Raw genomic sequence first — 24879 nt, 5'->3', positions numbered from 1 at the left:
ACAGAATACTATTATTTAACCCAAAGAAATATATCCTAGCATTGTGTAATTTTTATTTACAGTTTTATGTAAAATATATATAATCAACACTAAGGTTATAATGGACCCTCATGAACGATGTAAGCACATTGAATGATGAAACACGGAAGCCATTTAAATTCACACATTTTTACCGATGTTACTGTTAACTAGCAGTCAATGGAAAATCGACGGTAATCAGTTCGTGATTGTTGAATGGGGTAAAATAAGCAAACCAGTTTGTTGCCAATAAATATGATATTTCTTAGAGAAGCAAAATATATTATGCATTTTCTGTCAACTACACTCGCTTCGGATCCGTGGAGCAGACACAATATATATGACAGTGAATTCTTTGAATAATGTGGACCAAAGTTATAATTATTGGTAACTGCCAGTGGTCTGTGTTTGTCGCGTTATAGACCCCATCGCTGGGGATCAGGATTTCTATGCACCTTAATCAGTACCATTTTGACACTGATTTATAAGGGTCAAGTTGAAGTCGCCTTATCCATGGGGTCGCCTTTGAGATCGTCATATACATATTACAATAGCAGCAATATCTTTTTCAACCTACAAGGGATACCCTTCTAAAATACAATAAAAGGGTCCCTCATGTACAATATTGAGATATAACTCCTGAAAGTACTGGAAAGCAATTTGTGTAAAGAAAATTTTTTTATAGTATTTCATTTACATGCTACAAATGTTCACATGGATATTTAACCTTCATAGGAGATGGTTGCTCTCCAATAAACGGTAAATCCAGAACCAGTTTGAGTCCGTGCTCCGCGCTGGACTGGACATCGGAGCATGTGTCGCTGGCTCATCCTGCTGGAACTGGACAGTACACCGATGCCCCTTCCAGGACAGGAACATCTCGGACCACAGCTGCTGCAGATGGATGGTTCAAAACTCAAGGTTGGTGGTACCAAGGGATTCCGTGATTGAATGGCTCCTCAGTGACCTATGGTGGTCATAAGAACTACAAGCTGATCTGCTTGTTATGGGTTTTGTGAATCGCGCTCAATGTATCAAGTACTGTTTGGGCTGAAGTGACTTCATCTTTTTCCTGTTTTAGCTATGTTTGTTTGCTGTTAAATTCAGCAATATTGCAGCTATATGGTGGTGGTCTGTAAATTATCAGGACTGACTAGACAATTCAGTGATCAACATCATGAGCATTGATCTGTGCATGGGATATAATGATATGTGTCAACGAAGTCAGTGAGCCTGACTACCTAATCCCGTAAGTCACCTCTTATGACAAGCATGGGTTGCTGGAGTCCAATTCTAACCCAGATCTTCACAGGTAGTGATGAGTATATAAGTAATGTAACCGTAATGGATAGATGATGATGATTAAAACAGAACTCTTCCCTATATCAACAAGTACTCTGTTTGTTTCAGAGTCTTGGGGTTACCAATGGCAAAGATCGCGGAACTACTCAAGAAGAAGATCAAGGAGCTTAAAGCTGCCATTGAGAAAGAGAAGAAACAGCAGGAGAAGGAGAGGAAGGCACGAGAGAAGGAACAGAAGAAACAGATGAAGAAGAAGTGAACACTTCAAGGCAGCTGTGATTGGCTGAAAAGTGAAATGGACACATTTGATTGGCCAATAAAGTGAAAAGAACCATTCCTCCTGTTTTTCGGAGAATTATGAGGAATGTTGTGGAACCTGGTCACCTGACTGAAATGGTGGACACAGATGATCGGTCTAGAGGAGAACCTGCAGCTAGGACTGACTAAAGTGTCACAAATGTGATTATCAGTACAGTGATAGTTCCCATGTACAGTTGTGTATGTACACACCAGCATGCCTGTAAACTGGTCGTATAGTACCGGACATATGGGATGTGATAAAACCCTTGATGGGTTATTTTAGTGATCCACCCATGACAATGACTCTGGAGAGAATGCTCCAGCTAGCCCTCAGCAACAAATACCCTGAAGTGTGTACAGATTGAGAGCTGCATTGCAGATAGGTCAAACCGATCGCAGGATTGTATTTTTCCTGCGGCGAACTTGTATCTTGATCATGCTGTGGTACGTTTGTCAACACATCTCGACGAATTTTACCCATGCAATATACCAATGTATTATAGAATCTGTATAAAAGCAAATTGTATGAACATGTAAAACAAAGTGATTGTGTAACATTAGATCATGAAACCACATCATTGATTGATTTCTAGATAATCCATTCATCTCATAGGGGAAGCGCTGTTGTCATTATTTTTCACATATATCGGTGTAATACACAGCTAACGTCAATGTCAAGGTGAAGGCCGATCCACTCAGTTGCCAAACAATCACACACAGTGTCAGGATTTTCAGGGATGTACTATTTCTGGTCACATGACTGAATTTACAAGTTGATGAAACTGCTAATAATTGAGATCCGCATTTACAAGTGAAATCAATTGTACGCAATCCTGTTTGAAAGATGATTGATTGATTGACCAGTCTGGTGCAACGTTTTACTGTTCATAGTCGTGTCAATTCCAGCCTTCTTCCCACCCATGGAGACCTGCTGTGAAATAAATGAAATACTGTTTTTAATTCGGCACAAGGCTTCAATCAGTGTAAGAAGTACAGAAAGGACCCAAGCCTGTATGCTAATAGGAAAATATCTTCTTGATCCTGACGAAATGGATACTTCGATCATGAATATAGTTTCAATTTACCATGGGATATGGAAATACTTGGAGGCAATCAGTGTAATGTTAACCAGATATCCTTTCTACCTGATGTGTTGCTTGAGTGAAGTACCTTGAGAAGTATTCATGTGTTACAATTCAGTATACTCAGTCTGTCTGTAAGATAATCAGATCTATATAAATTATCTTCGTATTTTCTGTGTCAGGGTCACTTTATCCAGGATCCGGTGTAATCATGTTTTCAAATATATTTCATTCACTTTGTAACCTTTAACTTCTTATTAACCTTGACCTGTATTAATATCCTTGACCCTATGTGGTGTAACCTTGACCCTAGGTGATATAACCTTGACTGAGGTATGAAACTGTTTGTCTCAACTTGTGACCATTAGTGACAGCCCGGTCTCAGAATGTACAGTCATATTGAAAACATATTCATGTATTTTTTCCGTGTGACAAGAACATTCATGATAAAACATACCAAGGCAGGTTTTTTCTTTACATCAAATATATATGTATATCTTACAACCTTGAAGGTAGAAGTTCTCATGCCATGTGAACGTTTTAGAAGTGATGACTTACGAAAATGCTCAAACTTGAACAATGCATAAAGATATTCATTTAGACCAGAACTTGATAAGTGAGTGCTATGAAACGGTTAATAGTGTTGAGTTTTGGACAAGGGAGATAATCAATTGTGATGTAGATAACAATATGCTCAATAAATTAAACATTTTCAAGAGAGTGATTTGCTCACAACTTCACGTTGTCTCGATTGCGATGTTCAATTATGTGTGGCACACCTGGGGAGACAACTTTGTGAAATATGTATCTGTAAGAAGTTTTATCCAGTCGTTGTTTTCAAATACTATTGACACAGATAAAAGTGAATTTAAGATTGTGTTATCCACTGTTTTTTATTTCCCCACACGTAAATAATCTGTTCATGCCCAATGATGCAATTCTGTACACTTACATATGAAACTGCACAAAGCTTGGTGTGTTATTTCAAATTTTAAAAGATCACCAAACTACAGATTAAATCTTTTATCTTCAACACTAGAAGGGGCAGTGGGGTAGCCTAGTGGTTAAAGCGTTGGCTCGTCACGCCGAAGAGCCGGGTTCAAATCCCCACATGGGCAAAATGTGTGAAGCCCATTTCTGGTGTCCCCCGCCATGATGTTGCTGGAATATTGCCAAAAAAGGGGCGTAAAACAAAACTCAGTCAGTCAGTCAGTCAACACCAGAAACAGGCTTTGATTGCACCTTGAGTTATCTCCCTTGGTATGCCACCATATTGTTTGTTGCTTCTGATTGTTGTCTGTGTTGCGTGTTGAAGTCAACTGTTATTATTTACGTGTGTATCCATGTCGGTACTTTATTTCCTGAACGAAATTTTAAACATGATTTGTTCTTATTCTCAAAGTTCTGTTCCATTTATGACAAAAGGGCCCCTAGAGCTTGAGTGACTAAAGGGAGTCAGTCTTGGGTGCAAGTCCCAAAGTGGGTCGTTCATAGATTACCAGTTCCACAAGAGCTGTATGAACCAAAGAAGCTGTAATTGCCTTGTTAAACTAATGCAATCAATTTTCTACCAGACCAAGTGCTAATATTCATGTTGTGAGACGAGAGGCTGCTCTGTCTGTATTCTTCTGTTTAATGGGATTTGTTGGGTCAACTTTACAACTCTTCTTTATATGGCTTTGTGATGACAATGCAGGCACATAGACGTCTTTATATTCAAAATGGCTCATTATGTGTTCAATATACATTAGAGTGCATTATTAGAAAAATTGCGCATTTTCTGAGCAAAATGGTAAGATTTGAACATTTATGACATTGAACCATTATTTACACATTTTTTCCAGGGTGAACACTATATGATAGACATGATGAATTCATTGAAAACCTAACCTGCTGGTAATGCTCAATTTTTGTTGAGTGAGTGGCAAGGTAAAAATGTCATCTGAATCATTTCGAGACTTTTTGACTGATTTTTATCTCAATATCACTTCTATTCACTGTGTATCATATTGAAGTTCTATGCCTCGCCACATAGAACTGAATTCATCGTAGTACATGAGGAAAGCCACTTGCTATCTCTGTGTATGGTCATCGTGACAGTATAATCAAAATTCACTCAGCTAGTTACTTATTTTTGTAGTTCCACTCAGCTATCATCATATGGGAGATGTATTGACTTATATTTAGAAAATGCAATAACAAAACTCGTAGAAATGTACTTATTAGCCCTAGGAACTAAATTCATTTTATAATGATTAGATTATAGATGTTTCAAAATGATTAAATTATAGATGTTTCAGAATAATTAAATCATAGATGTTTCAAAATGATTAAATTATAGATGTTTCAAAATGATTACATTATAGATGTTTCAAAATGATTAAATCATGGATGTTTAAAATGATTAAATCATGGATGTTTCAGAATGATTAAATCATGGATGTTTCAGAATGATTAAATCATGGATGTTTCAGAATGATTTAGAATATCCAAGCTTGATTGAATACTGAAATATCTATCAAATGTCCAGTAGAATTGGTCAGGTACTAAAGTCAGTATGAACTGACCAATGGAATCAGACCCTGATTGCCAAATGCCTGTTTATATCAATATGTGTCCTGTTCAAACAAACAGCATTAACATCTATCAGTGAAATATTCTGCACTCACTCAGACCTATCTTGTGCTAACAAATGACTACTGTATTTGTACCAGAGTGTCTGCAATGTTTTGTCCCTCTGTAAAACCAAACCCATATGATGCCTAGATGACTGCCAGCCTTTCGCTGCCAGTAATTAAGCGCCTTATTGATTTGTGCAAAGCACGAAAACCATGTCGTGTAACTATTAGTTTATGCTCAGGCAGTGCCTGCAGGCATTACCCTCTAACCCCGAGGCTCAGGCAGTGCCTGCAGGCATTACCCTCTAACCATGAGGCTCAGGCAGTGCCTGTGTGCAATCCTGGCTAACCCAGATGCTCAGGCAGTGCCTGCATGCTTTACCCTCGTACCCAGATGCTCAGGCAGTGCCTGCATGCTTTACCCTCTAACCCAGAGGGGATGCTTAACATTGTGTGACTAATAGAATAGATACACCCAAACTGTGAATACATTCTTCGAATTTTAGACTTTAAGTATGAAATTGTCAACGTAACAAATTATTTCACACATGCCAATGCTAATAATGCTGGCCTCACCTTTTTTGCTAACATACAACTGTAAAAAAAACTTTCATATTTTTATATCCACTGAGCAACTTTTTCTAGTGTAGATGTTGCAGTCCTGCTGATGGTAATCCAGGGGCTTGTTTCAAAGAACATTCGTTGCAATACGATTATCGGAACTCCTATATAATTAAGCATGGACCTACGATAGTCATAGAGCTACAGTTACCTTGTGAAACGGGCCCGTAACCATGGGAACATATTCTGGCACAATCCCAGCAGGCTTTGAACATTCTGTTCGAATGACTGGTGTGTGTTTGATGATTGAGACTCTCAGACATATCATAATTGCACTTACGTATAGCAGATCATGTAAGAAAGTTTACAAGGATAGAAACTTCAAAACACCTGGATGTTGTCCTGCATTGTGACATCTCATTATCCAAAAATGTGTCTTAAATTCTCATACTTCCGAACTTAATGTCACAATCATTTCTTAGAAATACAAATTTGATGGAGACAAATTTGTAAGTTTTTATCCATGTAAACAGTCTGTAAATTCAGGTGTAAACACTTGTATGTAGACAACTCTTATATTGCCGATCTTCATTTCGGTCTGGGAGCCGTATATTAAAGTATGTATGATGTGAATTGGTGTTTGTTATTTTGTTCAACTGGTTGTAATTACCTGGTGTAAAGGATAAAGCAGGAGTGTTAAGAGAGGAAGGTCAATGGTCAAACTGAACATACATATATTTTAGATGTTATGTTAAAATTTATTATTTTTTCTTCTTGTTTGACACCATTGTGCCAGGTACATGATAGTGGTCTGTAAATAATCAATTCTGGACCAGACAATCCAGTGACTGACATCTTGAGCACCAATCTACACAACTGGGATAGGATGACATGCATCAACCAAGTCTGACCTTCCATTAATCGCCTGTTACAAGATGGTTGGGTTGCTGAAGACAATTTTAACCTGATTTTAACAGTCTCTGCATTTGCACAAGTAGACAATTAGTTAAGGAGGGATTCAGATTCGTACATAAACACAATTTTTCACAATAAAAGGCCGCAGTTAGTACACCAATAGTAGGTCAAAAGTGTATATGGGACCTGGCACATTGTTGCCTTGGATTCTTGCAGAGTGAGTTAAAATTTAACGTCACCTCGGCAATATTTTAGCCACATAGTGACGAGGATTCTTGCAGAAGTGAGTCTTGACCAATAAAAGGACTTCAGTGGGAAGCAATAAAGTTGTATTTGCTGAGAGTCCCGGATTCTTTTGATGTGGCAATCTAGTTTTGCCCACTTGAAGCAAGATTCCAGAATCTCATGACAGAGGGACACCACCATGGGCTTTACAGACACACAACTATGTTGGGAACTGAACCCAGCTGTAAGCCAAACAAACTAATGCTTTAGCTACAAGGCTACCCCACCGTCCAAGTTTCAAATGAATCCAGTACGTGCATAAATGTTTCCATTGTCATGTCTCACATGTTCTCTAACTACGTCATCAAATACTGAGTGAGAAAGCAAAAATAAAGACCAAAAAGTCAATGCATTATTTACTCTGTCATGTTACAGAAATACAGATCTTTGCAACAAGTCATTAAAATGTACATCTTTAATTACACAACCTTAGTAATAACACCAAATACTGTGTGCCCTCATATATATATGAACATACTGAACACTTCACTACGACAACATGTCACAGGGTAAATGTTGTGTCTGACTCTAGTGAGTTTAGTTTTACGCCGCACTCAGCAATATTCCAGCTATATGGCGGCGGTCTGTAAATAATCGAGTCTGGACCAGACAATCCAGTGATCAACTGCTGACTCTATAGCCATGATCAGAAAAAATGTGGTATTGAAGAAACACCACCACATACTTATAACAATAATAGATATGCAGACAAAATTCTTATTTATGATCAGCTGAAACATCATGTCTTTGAGCTGTGTCTCTTTAAGAGTGTAAACCACAAATGTACTTCCCACTGATAGCATGAACTATACATCATCTTGACAAAGGCCGTGAACTAACCAGAACCATTCCAAAAATACAGACACAAATTGCCAACGGATATAGCAAGATGTGATGTTACCCAGCAAAGGTTTAAATAACAGTCTCCTGGGCACCCAGTGCACCTGATAACAGCATGTTGACAATGTGATACAAAGTAGAGTCATTAATAAAAGCAGACTCTCACCTAAGCATCAGAGTCATTTACGTTTCATAGCAATACCCCTGCCTGGCGCTCGGCATTAATGGGTACAACAAGGACTGGTCGGCTTGGAGTCAGTATAATGTGTCTGAGTGGGGTATTCATGCTTCACTGCGGCATGGTATCTCAGTGGGCTAGCACTATAAAACCAGTTTCAGTCTGGGCTAGTACAAGTAGCCGCACCAACACACACACACACACATGCATGCACGTCGTCATATGAGCGAAATATTCTCCAGCGCGACAATAAACCCAATTTCACCTCACCTCATAGCAATACCCTCTAACTCATAGGCTTTAGGCAGTGTCTGTGAGCATTACCCCCTAACTCGTGGCACAGTGCCAAAGTAAATATTGATAAATCATAAATACAATCACCTCATATCTGTTGATACATTTCGTAGCAATACTCTCTAACCCTTAGGTTCAGACAGTGCCCGTGTGCATTACCCTCTAAGCCAGAGGTTCAGTGCCAAATTAGAGTTAATATTGATTAATACAGACCCTCGCCTATGTATTTATTGCTACAAAACATATAAACACAAGTCAACATCAAATTTCAAATTTAAACACAAATGTTGATATACTGGTACTTAATATCACTGACTGACTGAGTTTGGTTTTACGCCGCTTTTAGCAATATTCCAGCAACATCATGGCGGGGGACACCAGAAATGGGCTTCACACATTGTACCCATGTGGGGATTCGAACCGGGTCTTCGGCGTGACGAGCCAACACTTTAACCATTAGGCTACCCCACTGCCCCACTTAATATCAAAACACCTGCAGCTTAAATATTCTTTTATCTGCTAATGTCTTTAATCATTAAGTACAAACAGAATGGATTAATTAGATAACCATATTGATGTTTGAAGCCATCTTGAAATTACAAAAGTACATCACCTTATAAACAATATCAAAATACATTTCTAGAAATCAAATGAAACTTTTGCCGTGTAGATATTTGAATGTAACAGAACGATATCTATCAGAAATATCCTCAAAATACTCTGTGTACTAGTACATATTTTATGAAGAAAAGATGTAAACCTCCACAAACAACATTCATTCGTAAGTATTCAATCTGACAACATCAACTTTTCAAAGATATTTTGTTCAAGTCAGTAAACAACAAAAATATATGTTTTTATCCTTTAAGGATTTTTTTAAAAAGATACCTTTATGACATTATTTCCACATACTAAGAACTTGACTTCTTTGATTGGCATTCTAGAAGTTGGGTAGATGAAGAATAAGGACTATTTTTATGGATATACATTCAGAATAAAGAAGTTGTATACTAGTATCCATAAAAATAGTCCTCATTCTTCTACCAAGAACTTAATGGAAACTATATCATATTTTTGTTCTCCTTGTAAGTTGGACTGACTGACTGACTGAGTTTGGTTTTACGCCGCAATATTCCAGCAACATCACGACGGGGGACACCAGAAATGGGCTTCACACATTGTACCCATGTGGGGATTCGAACTCGGGTCTTCGGCGTGACGAGCCAACGCTTTAGCCACTAGGCTACCCCACCGCCCCTTTTAAGTTGGAAAGGTAGTACTGAGAAAATTGTAATAAGTATGGTAATAGTTTTCATCAACAAAGCAACGTGGGAAAAACCTACTTGAACAGCATCAACAAACTTCAGTTACAGAAATCATTAACAACGTTCACAAATTAATTAAAAATAGCAGCATAACAGCAAAATGCATACTAAATATTCATCATATAAAAAATATAACATTGTAAGTGTAAAACAGCCTTAAAACCTTGCAATCAACATATAAATTTCTACAAAACTTCATACAAACTTTCTGCATTTGCTGGCGGAAGGGGCAATGTTATTGTTGTCAACCTCTGTAAATAATAGGAACAAAATGTTTGAGAGCAATTTTTGACCCCTTCATCAGATAAATGAAAACAGGGATGAATGAGTAAGTTGACAGAAATTTCCACTCCTTACATGCATCACTTAAACTGTCATTCAAAGAGCTCATCAGGGTTTAAAATAACTGCCCATATGAATCGTGAAACTGTCATTCAAAGAGCTCTTCAGGGTTTAAAATAACTGCCCATATGAATCGTGAACATAAACAGGATATTCTATAATCTGTGAACATTAAGAGTTGTCTTTTCACTGGAAATCATCAGTATATTAATCAAATGAAAAATGTCCATGTGGCCAGTCAAATGCTCGGAAATCTTTGTATGCTGAGAAAACTCGGCAGTTGAGGTATAGCATTCCAGTGTTCTCATCTGGATCAATAGATCTCCACATAAATTATCTAGACAACTTTTACTTTTATCTTAGTTTACAGATCTGTCGACTCTAAATTACAAGAAATTTAGCTATGAAAATTACAAATTCTGTTTGATAGGACTGTTACAGGTTGATGAGAAATAAGAAAGGTAGGATACTGTAAGGATGACAACTTCATTATTATATTATGATGTGATGTTATAGTATGGATTCTAATACCATTGTCAAGCAAGAGTGACAATCTATAATCTATCATGATTAATACAGAAAGTTTCATCCATAAATAATCCTACCTATCTTAACAAAAAATTCATTATTTATTTATTTCCACCAATATTGTACTTCTTTGTATGCTTAAGGTTCTATTATGTATCAATGTTAATGTTAAACATAAACAGTTTAAGGATCACCAGTTATCTCTGTTTTTTAGATGAATTGTTCTGCAATTAAGCTGGAGAACTTTTTAACAGGGCTCAATTTCCTGAGACGAAACATGATTGCACATGGTGCAAAAAAAACCTCGTTGCACCAAGAAAACAAAACAAAAACAGGTTGCACCTGCAGCTCAATATAAAATAATCAATTATTCTTGAGTTTTGGTATTGATCATTTAGAACAGGGCCCGGTTGTTCAAAACTCGGTTATCTTAACACTCGGTTAACTTTTAACCGACTGTTAAATCCTTAACCCGCTGTTAGCTAACCGAACGTTAAAAGAGGGTTGCACAGTCCATGTTAAACACTGACGTTTACTAACGTCATGGTTATCTTTAACGTCGTGGTTAAAGTAGTGGTTAAAGTTCTATCAATCCCATAATGCAATAGTTTGTTTACTTCCGTCAATGTCAGAGATGGAGGCACCCAAAGAGACATCACTGCCTGAAAACCTAAAACCAAGAAAGAAAAGAAGTAGGAATTTTTCGGTGGAGGAAGAAAACATTATTCAAAGCTGGGTGGAGGGCAATTCGAAAATATTAAATGAAAAGCACAGTAACGAGGTTACTAGAAAAAAGATAACGACGGGTTAAAGATAACCAGGTTTTGAGAAACGCTTTAACCACTTGGTTAACTTTAACGGCCGGTTAAGAGTATTTAACCAGTGGTTAAAAGATAACTGAGTTTTGGACAACCAGGCCCAGCACTATAACAAAAGAAATCTGGGTCTGATTACATGATTTTATCCAATGTCATGTGACAAGAACAGTAACACAGCACCCACCACTGTTAAAGAGTCACAGCTCCATGCAGTTCCTTACCATTCTGTTTTCTGTTTGTGTTCTTTGAACAGCCAAATGTTGACATGCCCTGGGTGTTGGTATATGTATGAGGTAGTATTGTGCAGTTTCATATTGCACTGCAAGTTCTAAATGCTTAATTCGAGCCCTGATAGATGTCATGAAGGTAAATACAGTCTATTTACATTTTTCCGTCTCCGTTGAAACCTTTATGATATATCAGGGTGAAGAAGTAAGGACTGCCATAAAATCTATAACTGACATGCAACATATTTCATGGTAAATCTGTCTGTAGGCTGTTTAACTGTTTAACAAATACATTAAGTAAAGTAGATGCAGTTTATGGATAACAACTAGGAGTGAAACGGTACGCTCTTACCAAGGTACGGTACTTATTGTGGTACAAGGCCTTCGGTTCGGTCCGTTTCGGTTCGGTATATGAGATATGATCATAACGCAGAAAATTGACAAGAGACTAACCTTACATTGTTTAACAACATGGAAACAAAATAACCATGATCTTTGTTATTTTGAATGAACAAAACTGTCACTTAAAAAGGTTAATAAAATGACAGTATAAAAACTGCAAATAATAATAATAAAGTTCAGATTTGTAATGCGCCTGAATCCAATAATTGCTCAGAGGTGCAGGCCATAGGCTCGTTGGAACAAAAGAGTCTTAAACTCTCGCTTAAATGTCTCAAAGTTTGTGATTGTCTGAAAGTTCTGCAGAAGCTTATTCCGCCTTGATGAAACTTCTGTCACCAAATTGAACTGTCCGCGTCCTCGGAACTGTCAGTTGAAGTGTTGCTGAAGACCTCAACGATCTGGCTGGTTCACACTTGTGGATAAGGTCCTCAAGATATGATGGAGCTTGATGATGTATGGCTTTGAACACAAACATGAGAAGCTTGTACTCAATGCGGTACTGAACTGGAATCCAGTGAAGTTGTTGCAAGATTGGTGTGATATGCTCACGCTTGTTTTTGGATTGCAGGACGTCTGGACAATATACCAAACCGAAGGCAAACTACTAATATTGGGGTATACCATTTCACCCCTAATAACAACTCCTGTAATAAACTAATATAGCCCTTGGACAAGTGACTATTGTTACAGGCTGCAATGCACTAGCACTGCAGACCACAATGGATACATGCTCTTTCTCACTGCTCTCGTCTCCTCGAGAGAAGAAAGAATAAATCAAAAACCAGAACCGTATATGAGGTGAAGCTTTACAACTAAAGAATACTGTAGGTTGTATACCAAACTAACACTTAAACACTTCCAGAGAAGTGGAAGTTGAAACATTTTAAAATCGACCAAACTATCATGATGTTATTTTACAAAACCTTTATTCAAAGTGTCATAACCTTCAATTTCTTGAGTTGGTTCGGGAACCTGTCTGTTCAGAATAAAAACAAACTTTCAAAAATCGTAAACACTGTGTCTAAAATTATTGGGCTTCCTATCGAATGTATCGGCATTTGTTATGAGCAGCAAATTTCAAAAAAGGCAAACAAAATTTTAAGTGATCCTACTCACATACTCTTTTCTGAATATTCATCATTACCTTCTGGACGCAGGCTGCGTATGCTGAATTTTAGAACAAACAGGGTTCGCCACTCATTTGTTCCAGCTAGTATTAGATGTATCAACAACAAATTCTGTGAATGACTTGTGTTTTAATTGTCCAAATTCTATTCAATATGTATGTTTGTGTACTAAATTGATGTATTTATATCCTGATTATTTCATGATTACCAATTGCAATGTTATGTATGGCTGCTTTATGAATGAAAAACTGGAGAACGTATGATGCAAAACAAATTTCCCTTGGGACAATAAAGAATTATCTTATCTTATCTTATATTGTACATCAATGGTAGGTATAAACATGAACAATACACGTATAACATCTACTTCCTTATGATTAAAGGTTAGTACAGGACGGCCGAATATGACTATAAATATGACGTCATCAATGTCATAATGATCAGAGTAACCGTCAGTTAATAAGGATTTGTGTGACCTTCTCAACCATACCCAATCATTTGGCATCAGATAGTGTTACAGACACTTTAGTTTTAAGCCAGAGATCTTCAAATCTCTGAAAAATTCTGTGACCAAAGGGTATATGCTGAATCATGTAGGGGGAAAATATGGCATTTTTTGTGTATTTTTTTAGCTTTGTATACTTTCAGATGTCCACTATCTCTTATAAATAATCATGATAATAGAGAGGGTATATGTTCTTTTCTTCTTCTTTGTGATATACCCTACAGCTATACAGTAATGTATCCCAACAGAAGCCCTACGATACAACACACTGATTTGGAACCCCTGAATCAAAATACAAATGTACGTACAACACATTACATTTCAAGTTATTTGGGTTTAAAAAGAAGAGAATACTGCAGATATGTTATTGACAACCAAATCAGGGACTTACAAAATATTTAAGAGTTTGGAAGTGTTTCTCATGTCAAAAGTCTTGATTCAGGCTCATTATTTGATTGCAAAACATTATCAACCCTATGACAGACAAGTGCTGGACTGGAATACCAATCAAACCCATAGCATCAGGGAGGGTATAACATCACCCCTCAATTTGGTTTTACTATTAACAAACATTACTGAATATTTCAGTCAACATACCATTCACATACATCAATAAAAACATCCCACTTATAAACAGATGTCAGGGTAGAGATTGTGATCTGGTAGAATTGGAGATTCTAAAAGTAGAGATGGCGATTGTATAGGTTATATTCTATATAATCAGTGTCTACCAGTAGGGACTCTGATCACAATCTCTACTATAGTGCGTTTGGCTCAAAAGCGGACCGATGAATTGCAAGCTAACTCGAAAACTAATAAACATAACATACTCAATGAAACACTGATCATAATCAAAACATCAGACCAACTCTGTGATTTGTTTGCAGAATTTATGTCCTAAAATTTAAAAAGTTGTTTAACAAACTATCATTAAAATATTGACAGAGTTCACTATTTGTTACGTCGAGGGAGGAGTACAGAGAAAGGGACAGCCAGGTGTTAGAGGAGCACGTGCACAAGTACCGACAAAGTTATTGATTCATTAACCTGTGCTGTGCCATCTCCATCCTTTCTCACACATCTGGCTGTCCCTTTCTCTGTACTCCTCCCTCGTAACAAATAGTGAACTGTGTCAATATTTTAATGATAGTTTGTTAAACTTTTTTATTTTTAGGACATAAATTCTGCAAAAAACTCACAGAGTTGGGGTCTGACGTTTTGATTATGATCAGTGTTTCATTGAGTATTTTCTGTTTATTAGTTTTCGAGTTAGATTGCAATTCATCAGTCTGCTTTTGAGCCAAACAGACTATAGTAGAATCTCTGATTCTTCCAGATCGCAGTCTGTACCCTGATATAGATACCGACGGTTTTACCTCACCAACAAAACAGTTTGATCTGTGAACACCTCCATCCTACCATACCCCCGACATATAATTTCAAGGGTCCTTACAGTAAATATGAGATACTCCTGTGAAGTAATGAAATAGTTAAGTGTGCTGTATGAATTTCTAATTGTTTTAATTACAGGTCCTTTATATTTTTGTTAAGAATCTTGTACAATGTATATTGTTGTGAACAAATTGGGATCCAATATTTAACGGTGTCCATTCTATTACTTTGTGTGTATTGGACATACATTTCTGTGTCATGTACAATTTTGGATATCTGTAAAAGTTTATGTTTTGGAAAGTTTTTCACCCATAGCAGTGTAATATTTTTTATTACACTGCTTAACTGAAAAACTTGCCAAAAAACCCAAAGTGTTGCCATGGTTACGAGTATTTTGTAATCCTAGTTACCATGGTAACACCTGTGTTTTTGTCTGTTTTCATAGCTTAGAAGTACATGATCATCATGGGTATCATGGAAAACATGCATTAATTATATCACTCCATTTTCAGCTTAAAACACACTGGATAAGATCACAAAATCACAATCACAGCCTGGTAGAAAATGTAAATGTTGGTAAGTAAATGTAAACATGACTCGGTGCCTAAACAAATAACAATTTCTTATTGTTTCCTTCAAAACATATTTAACATGTTGGTATTGTAAAATGTTAAAATTGTACAAAATAAATTGATGTCAAGAAAATTTCATATCGACAGGAGTGTGCACTGCCAGGAAGTTATCTAGATGGGTTAATTTTATTGGACATAAAAATGTCCTTCAGGTTTTTAAAAGTCAGGTATTGATGCAGATAAATGTCTAGCAAAACTTGAAAAATTCAAGAAAAGTTTTAAGATATTTGATTCCAGCTAAATCCCTGTAGGATGGTAACACAAGCCTAATGCCATCAGTTCATTGTGATCTCTGCAATGTGACATAGTATCTATATGGGTTCATCCAACAATTGCAATCAGTCTAGTACAATACAGGTCACACAGTGTTGTATATTCCCCAGGGATCTGATAATGAATATTGAGTGCCCACCTAACTACTGACTGGGGTGTATCTCTTGCTTGGTAACGGTGTTAGCATCTACACCGAAACGTCGCATCCAATGCAATAAAGACGTCCATAAGGAATCGTTCCTGTTCTGGGGTGATGATGTCAGCACTTTGAGCATACTGATTGAAGGATGCGATGCTCTACATCATTATCATTATTAGTTACAGGGGTTCAAAAATCCCATCGCCCGACGCCCGGGACAAGCCAGTTTTCATTTCGGGCAACCAAATAATGGTATCTTACTTGTCCGTAATACTAGATAATTTCCACTTATGGTTTCAAACTGCAAATAAACTTTGATTTAATTTCATATCTGCTCAAAATGTAGCTATTACATTTCGCAATGATAATAAAGTAGAGTTATCTTTCTTTGCTATTTATCACTTTTCAATAAATAGTCCAATAAACATTAACATCAAATACCATGTTGATTTCTTCTTTCATAATTACATCATCATAATTATGTAATAAAATCAGGGCAAGTGGAAAATTAGTCAGGACAAGTTACTTTCTTAAAGTCACTTGCCCTGTGGTAAGTGGCTTTTTAAAAAAAAATTGAACCCCTGACTTATCAAGGTGTTTGGTTTGTTGTATTGCAATATTCCAGCTATATGATGTCAACATGTATACTCCAGGTACAATGACAATGACAACTATGACACCATCGTGAGCCTCCTGCAACCAAAACAAGTGGCTGGGACCTGAATACATGACACTTTTATGGATAACAACTTCTTTTTATTCTCTACACAACGTTTCAGAGCTAATTCTTGCTCCTTCATCAGGCAATTAGTGACATGAACCAGTACAACAGCATCGTCCACAAGAACATCAGGACCAACAACCACCTCACCTTTCTACTACGCTGCAGAGATAACAAGATAATTCCTAAAGGCCTACGTTTGAAGTCACCTGTCCAACCACCGTATAAAGAATAAAAAGAAGTTGTTATCCATAAAAGTGTCATGTATTCATGTTCGTCCAACTTCTAAATGCCTTTCAAAACCTTCCTTTGGCTGGGACCTATTCCAACAACAACAGAAATTAGTGCCAATTGGAGAGATAGATAGGAGCAACTGTGACTTCAGTACATCCAGGAATGTGCTGACATTGGATGTGGAAGGGACGGGTTGTGTCCCATATTGGGAGGAAGGCGTTGATCGGGATGCGTCGCCACCATCCCCTGGTGACTGGGATGAGGTAGGGCAGTCGGCTGCAAGGGGGTTAGAGGCTGCAGGCATCCTTGTCCTACAACCAAGCCATTCTGACCTTGAACCTGTGACAGAGCATGCTGGCCGGACACCACCTGTAACCCTGCTTGGTTACCTGTGGCGAACATTGGGCTTGGGTCAGAGGCCAGGGCGTGGATGGGAATTCCTCCTGAAGTTGACAGGACATGATCAGAGACCATCGGAACATTATTGTCTGAATAATAGGAGTGATCAACAGCCACCATCATCCTATGTGTGGGTCTCTCTTTGTCCTCAGCCAGATCCTGCTGCTCCGAGATCTGGCTGGAGTCTATTGTTGTGAGCACAACATGCTCTGTCAAAACACGAGGTTCTTCAACATCTCCCATTTCAACGTCCATCACGGATGTGCTTTCAGCGTCTCGGATGCTCTCTGTTGCTTCTTGCAGGATATCCCTTTCTGCTGGGCAGCAACGCTGTCCTTGTGGCCAGGTTTCAGTCGGTCAGGAAGATGGAGTTTTCGTGATCTTCTTTCATGACGGTTCATGCTTCTTCCGATCATTGGTTCTCTTGAACCCTTGCCACAAAAGCTGCACTTATGAACCATCTGTTCTGAATGGCGCCGCACATGATCCTGACGCGAAGGTTGCTTTTGCAAAAGCTTTTCCACAAATATCACATCCAAAAGGACGCTCATCACCTGTGTGGATGCCCATATGACTCTGAAGGGCATGGTTGTTAGAGAAGCCATGTTTGCAGACACTGCAGTAGAGTAGTCTCCCCTTGCAATGCTTCTGCTGGTGGAGTTTGAAGTAGGGATCGATTGACGGAACCAGTCGCCACATGTGTGACACTGGATCAGGTTCTCCCTGTGTGAGTCTTAATGATGAACCTGAAGCAGACAAACGTCAATAGTACAAAATTATGATTATGTCCAACTCCAAGGATAATAATTCAAACTATTCATCAGAACAGATTGATCAGTGTGAAGTTTTCAAATCTGTTCCATTTAACCTAGTAATCATGACCACGAAGGATTTCGACAGTCAATGACCAGTATCTGTATGACAAAGGTTAAAACAGGCATGACACTAAAATACCCTAAAACACTGCATTAAATATTTAAATGGATATCACAAATGTCGAAACTAAATCTGAACTTACAAGTCCTACACAAAGGTTCCCAGTACTTTTTTAAACAATGAATTACAAGCAACCATGGTAACAAACAATGAGTGTGTGACTTGTGAGTGGGTTCGACACTGCTTTAAGCAATATTTCATATATAATATGGCATGTCAGCCTTGGGGAAAAGTCTGCCAATGCCAGTTTGGTGAAACCCACAATCACCTGTATGGTGCTCACAGACCTAGTATATAATCAGGTTGAAACCACCAATCATAAGTTTATGGCAAGAAGAAGAAATGTAACTCTTCACCGTGAACTGTAGTGCCTCAGATGACTTGGCCACCCGTGCATATTAAAGAGTGAGTGAGTGAGTGTAGTTTTACGCCGTACTCAGCAATATTCCAGCTATATGGCGGCAGTCTGTAAATAATTGAGTCAGGACCAGACAATCGAGTGATCAACAGCATCGATCTGCACAATTGGGATACAATGACATGTGTCAACCAAGTTCGCGAGCCTGGCCACCCGATCCCCGTTAGTCAGCCTCTTAAGACAAGCATGGGTTACTGAAGATCAATATTCTAACCCGACCTTCACAGGTCGATATTAAAGAGGCCCTGGATGAAGAAAATGTTGGAACTTACCTGAAGGTACCAGGAACCGCGATACATGCTTCACAGATGTCACACTTTTGTGTACGGTACCCGCATGGGTCTGGTTGTGAGACTTCAGGGCATTGGATGTCAAAACGACTTCCCACACAGCTCACAGATGAACTTCTTTGCCCCAAAATGAATGTTGGTGTGCTTAGTTAGCTGCCTCGGAGTTGCAAAACCTTTCCCACATTCATTACATTTGTGTGGCCGATCATCTATGTGCACGACCACATGACGATTCAAGGATTCCTTCAGAGTAAACTTTTTGTTGCATACATCGCACTTAAATGGTTTCTCGCCAGTGTGAATTCTAAGATGGAGTTTGAGGTCACTTGCATCAAAGAACCTTTTGTCGCACATCGTACACTTGTGAGGCTTGTCGCCAGAGTGAGTCCGTTTATGACGATTCAATCGGGACAATGTAAGACAACCTTTACCACAAAAGTCACAAACGTATGGTCGGACACCAGAATGGATTCCTTGGTGCTGCGTCAGAGTTTTTCCGGAGTGGAATTCCTTACCGCACGTATCACATTTGACAGCTTTGCTGCTATGTACACGCTGATGGATGTGGAATGATGAAGAGTTGGTGAAACATTTACCGCACTTATCACACTGGTACGGCTTCTCGCCAGTGTGGTTGCGCTCATGTACCTTCAGGTAACACACTTCAGTGAAGCCTTTACCACAAACAGGACACTTGTACGGCCGGTCAGCTTCATGTGTCTTCATGTGATGGGTCAGGTGGCCATTCCTCACAAACGCTGCTCCCACATATTATCGCACTGGAAAGGTCGCTCACCTGTGTGTATTCTCATGTGGTACTTGGAGCCGACTTGGGATGTGAAAACCTTTGCCACAAACATTGCATTCATATTCTGTACTGTCGCTATGAACACGTTCATGACTCTTCAGAGTCTTCAGCATTTGGTAAGTTCTTCCACACACAGCACACTTGTAAGGGCGGAGATCACTCACACTTCTTTTTCTTTTCGTTTCTCTTCGTGTTTCAGTATTTTTACCCTTTGAACTTTCCTTTTCATTCACAACTACATTTTCACTTATGACTTTACTTTCACTTGTCACATCTGTCTCCTCCTTTGCACTTTTCCTGGTACTATCGGCTTCAACCAAATTATCAGTCAGCTGATCACTACAGGGTACTTCATGAGATTTTACATGTTGAAGAATTTCGTTCTTTGATACAAAACTCTTACCACAAACATTGCATTCAAACTTTTTGTTTTTGGATCTTCTAGTTGTCTTCACAACTTCCTTGAACATGGAAGTCTTATTGTCAGGCTGGTCAGGAGAAAGCTCCACATCTTTAGCTGACTCCAGTTTCAAAACCTTCTTAATTTTCTGCGCCCTTGTTGCAGGCTTAGCCTTTGCTGTGGGAGTCTGGGATGGCCCTGAGGCTTTTCTTCTAGTCAAGGGTTTCATGTCTTCCTTTCTCTGCCGATCATCATCATCTTTATCATCCTCAACATCATCATCCCCATCCTCTCGGACATCTGAATCTACATCTAACCTCTCCATCATTTTGATTGTTGTTTTCCTCCTCCTTGGGATCCCCCTTCTTTGTCCTCCTGCTTCATCTGCCTTTGGTGCTGCATCTGTAACAGCACTGACAGCATCACACTGCAGCTTCTCATCAGCAGCCTTCCCTGCTACACAATGCTCACATCGACTTTTATCACTCAATTCAAAGATCATATTTATTTCCCCAGCATTTTGAGGAACATGATTTCGGCATGTTGTACAGTTTCCAGCTATTTGGTGAACCTTGCAATATGAGCTCTTACACTGGATCACACCCCGCTCAAGCATATCCATGAAATGAGGCATCATCTCATTGTTTTCAATATGGACTCGGATCTGCAGATCAACGTCTTGTTCATTGATTACCTTTGTCTGGACGACATGACACATAAACGCTGCCTCCATCACCTGTAGACTTTCAGCCAGCTGGTCTACTAGGCGACTGTCTTTTTCAGACTGGTTCTCTCTTCTGCCATCTTCTACCTGGTAAATGGGTAAATTGGGCTCTTCATCTCCACTGTCGCTGTCAGTAAAGGACACCTCCATATTTAGAGCAAGTCTCAGTTCTCTTTGTATTTTTTACATACAGCCATCATGTTCGGATCATGGTATCCTGAAATCTGAATGCTTTTTCATAAATATGTGAAATTAAAGAACATATTAGCAGTAAGAGTCAGTTTAACAATCTAACTAAAATCTAATCTTTTACTCACATACAATATCTCGCTGAGTGAATATTTCACCACAACTCATTAGGAGTCAATCAGATAATCGATGAAGTGCAGCTAAATCCTTATACCAGTGATTATTGATGAAACATGCATTCAGATTTAAGAAAACTGGATTTCTGTAAATCTCTTCAAAGCTATTTTCATATACAAAGGAGGTACCTTGTGAAGTAGACCATCAGTTTCTGTCCAACATTAAATTAAACAAATTGGAAACACAAAGACAACCAAGTACATAATTACCTAATAATTTACAAAAATATAGGATTAAATTCAATGTAGTCTGTTGTTTTCACTGTAAAGTTATCTTTTATAATTTACTAAGATGTGTTATAGTCATGATAAGAAAGATAACAGGGGCGGTGGGGTAGCCTTGTGGTTAAAGCGTTGGCTCGTCACGCCGAAGACCCGGGTTCGAATCCCCACATGGCTACAATGTGTGAAGCCCATTTCTGGTGTCCCCCGCCGCGATGTTGCTGGAATATTGCTAAAAGCGGCGTAAAACTAAAACTCAGTCAGTCAGTCAGAAAGATAACAGAAAGTTTCTTATCTATCAGTATGCAATCATCTATTCTAAGTCGAACTGACAGCTGTTGATTTTTGACAGGTGGGAACATCCTACATTCGCTGTTTGGATACACCATCACAGATATAAACTAATGCACATGTAACAAACCATACATATTTCAACACTTAGCCTGATTCTTTTGTAATCTAAGATTGAAATAATAACTTTCATCGTAACGTACTAAAGATTTTGATCAGCTGTTGAAATAAAACAACATTGAAAGAACACGTATTAAAGATGGCCAAATACCTATTTATAGCAACTACTTACTCCTCAAACATTACTTCAAGTATAAGATGGTTACTCAGTCGTGCATTCGCGGTGTATTCCTGATACTGTGTGTTTCGTGAAATGCTTGACATGATTCGCCATGATTTATACAGGGGAGACAACTCTTTGGCCTAAGAAGAACGTGTACCGTTACAAACTGGGACAGGGCAGCTGACTTTTTGACGACACAACTTGATTCGACCGACGTTTATATCTGGTACATCTTGGTTAAAACCAGAATTGGACACACGTACTACCTGTCACGTGGTTGCATGCAGATAATCAGTAATTATTCACTTGAATACTTCCAGTGGCTGCATACAACATTAGATATGTAAATATTTATCTGTGCGGAAGCGCAAGTGTAAATGACAGCTGGTATGGTCGAAGGGCTTCACATTAATGCATTCTTTCTTTTGCCTGGACTTCATGTTTATATACATTATTTGACAAACACATTCAACATTTTCAGGCAAAAGCACCGAAATATTTCTGGTTGATATCAACAAATTGAAAATCTAAGCGTATAATAATCTATCATGAATGTTTTCCCAATTTCTTGTGGATGTGTCACCCCTGCCCTCTGGGTTTTTGAGAGAACACTTTGCAGAAAAGAAGATTTGAATAATGGTTTCACTGAGCAAAACAGTTTCCATCTACCACATACTACACTTTGTAGTTAACTGTCGTATATAATGAGGAAAACACGATGAGGGACTTGCGCGTTCATGTTGTTCGGTGTGGTTTACGATACGCACAAATTTGATTCAAATTATAAAGAGAAGATGTTCACCGTGGATTAGACGTAAACCGTCCTGAAACTTAGCGTTTGCTGCATTGGTAAATGAGTAGGGGTTGGCTCCCATGTGCCGTGTGCCGGGAGTCACTGTGAAGAGCCAGTCACCGAGAACCTGGGCAGGGTTGGGTTACGTAGACTGGCGGCAAGTCTCCGTCATTGTATTCTCAGGCTGCGGCTGGAGGTAACTTGACCCGCCCGTATCTCACCAGCTGTGAACAGAAATCTCGCGCCGACTTCTTGCGTGAAAGAAAAAACTTTTGCAATGTTCTTCACTTCGTTAAACATGTATCATGTGTTTTTAAGAATTATTAGTTAAATACATCGTTTTATCAGCAAAACGGAAATGTATTATTTGGTTAAGGCTTGATAACACGTATATAACCACATTTTATGTAATCTGAGAACCTTGATATCCCTCACATCATTTCTATTTAGTCCAGAATGTGCTGTTTATACATGGGGACACTCCCAACAAAACTTCGGTCATACTGTGTGGTCTAATCAAGCAGGAACGTTTGCCGAAATAATTAAACAATGTCATTATTACTTATTCCTTTTTAACTTACATATTAGACCCATTATACCTTTTTTCACAAATTCACCCTGGTCACGGCTTTAACTATACATCGTGTAGTAACGTAGAGCAACCTGCTATATGTACTATATACATTACAGAATACAGAGCGCATCAACGCCCACTTGGGTGATGTGTTACAGTATGTTTGATCATAAAGTGAACTATTACATGACGTCGTGTACACTGGAACGCGTATCATGATTAATGCGGTATGCATCGTGCGTAACGAATCTCCATGTCATGTTTTCATCACTCTTTTTGGAAACATTCGGCCACCGTGAAATTGCTGGAATATTGCTTGTAGCGGCGTAAAACCAAATTCACTCCTTCTATTCCTGCGTGACATTGGGTCAGTACTTCGTATGGAACCCATTCAGGTATTATTGCCCCGCCGCCGTGATACGGCCACAGAAAGTACTTAAAGCTACAAAACCATTCAAACGCATGCGGTGCACACAGAGAACACAACTATGAGGTACAGTATAACAAACGAGAACCATTTATTTCATAACACAAAGAAACATTTATGCATACATAAATGTAAGTTTATGATACATATCATAAGTAAAAGGATATTTGGGAGCACTTGCACACTTGTGAAAGTATAATAATGCACAAGACATGATCCTCTACATGATCCTTATAACTACAGGGATAAGAAAATAATAACAAGATAAGAACAAACCAGAGGTAGACTATGTGTTGAAATGAACTTATACGTGTTCTAAACAATGTGCTATTATTATATGTTTTGCTACTCATCATATATATATATATATATATATATATATATATATATATATATATATATATAGATAGATAGATAGATAGATAGATAGATAGATTCATGATAGATCTTCTTTATGTAGTTTTAGAATATTGTTACTGTTTCTGTGTGGAACGTTTGCACAATAAATATTTTATCTCATATCCCTGTACCTGTTAAAATGTTGAATATGATTTATTTTTTTCGTCTGTAACCGCAAAGCGTACATCTAGACTAAGGCTTAGTCTCTGAATATATACTCAGCGTCATTAATGAAGGGTCAAGCTATTGGTGAAGCTATTTCTCAAAAGTTGTAAAAGCTTCGTATTTCTTTGAAATATATACAACTGAATGCTTTACAAACTGTCTTAACAGTATGAAAAAACAGATCAGGCCGTTGAAATGTCATTATTACATTCTTTAACGTCCGCTACATTCTGCTACACATGGCACAATCTTTATTCAAATTGTCAATATGGAAATCCACCTGCTACTTAATGTCAGCGATTTGCACGTGCAACTCGCTCTATCCAT

At 38.3% G+C, this 24879-nt stretch overlaps 2 protein-coding genes and 1 long non-coding RNA gene across 3 annotated transcripts; 1 reads left to right on the top strand and 2 right to left on the bottom strand.

The window, feature by feature from the left end:
- Positions 1–872: 872 nt before the first annotated feature.
- Positions 873–1565, top strand: LOC124275534. The gene is made up of 2 exons (XR_006898305.1): positions 873–939; positions 1429–1565. It is a non-coding gene; the product is annotated as an uncharacterized LOC124275534 (long non-coding RNA).
- Positions 1566–19045: 17480 nt separating this feature from the next.
- LOC124275510 (zinc finger protein 239-like) lies at positions 19046–19852 on the bottom strand. Its single transcript, XM_046711093.1, is given in 2 exon segments — positions 19046–19185; positions 19188–19852. Coding segments are annotated over 2 exon segments (780 nt in total). The 5' UTR covers positions 19828–19852.
- Positions 19853–19893: 41 nt separating this feature from the next.
- On the bottom strand, positions 19894–22296 carry LOC124275500 (zinc finger protein 8-like). The gene is made up of 2 exons (XM_046711086.1): positions 22204–22296; positions 19894–21257 (listed from the first exon to the last, which is right to left on the bottom strand). Exon 2 carries the CDS (start codon positions 21181–21183, stop codon positions 19894–19896), a length of 1290 nt encoding a protein of 429 aa, XP_046567042.1. The 5' UTR covers positions 21184–21257; positions 22204–22296.
- Between the last annotated feature and the right edge of the window lie 2583 nt (positions 22297–24879).

The sequence above is a fragment of the Haliotis rubra genome, unplaced genomic scaffold (genome assembly GCF_003918875.1).
Source record: "Haliotis rubra isolate DU_JTF1 unplaced genomic scaffold, ASM391887v1 Scf1048, whole genome shotgun sequence".
Classification (NCBI taxonomy): domain Eukaryota; kingdom Metazoa; phylum Mollusca; class Gastropoda; order Lepetellida; family Haliotidae; genus Haliotis; species Haliotis rubra.
This window is presented reverse-complemented; position numbering and strand designations above follow the sequence as displayed.

What these genes read in the sequence shown, in the direction of transcription:
- LOC124275500 (XM_046711086.1), bottom strand. Translation starts at nt 21,183, where the DNA reads ATGGAGGTGTCCTTTACTGACAGCGACAGTGGAGATGAAGAGCCCAAT.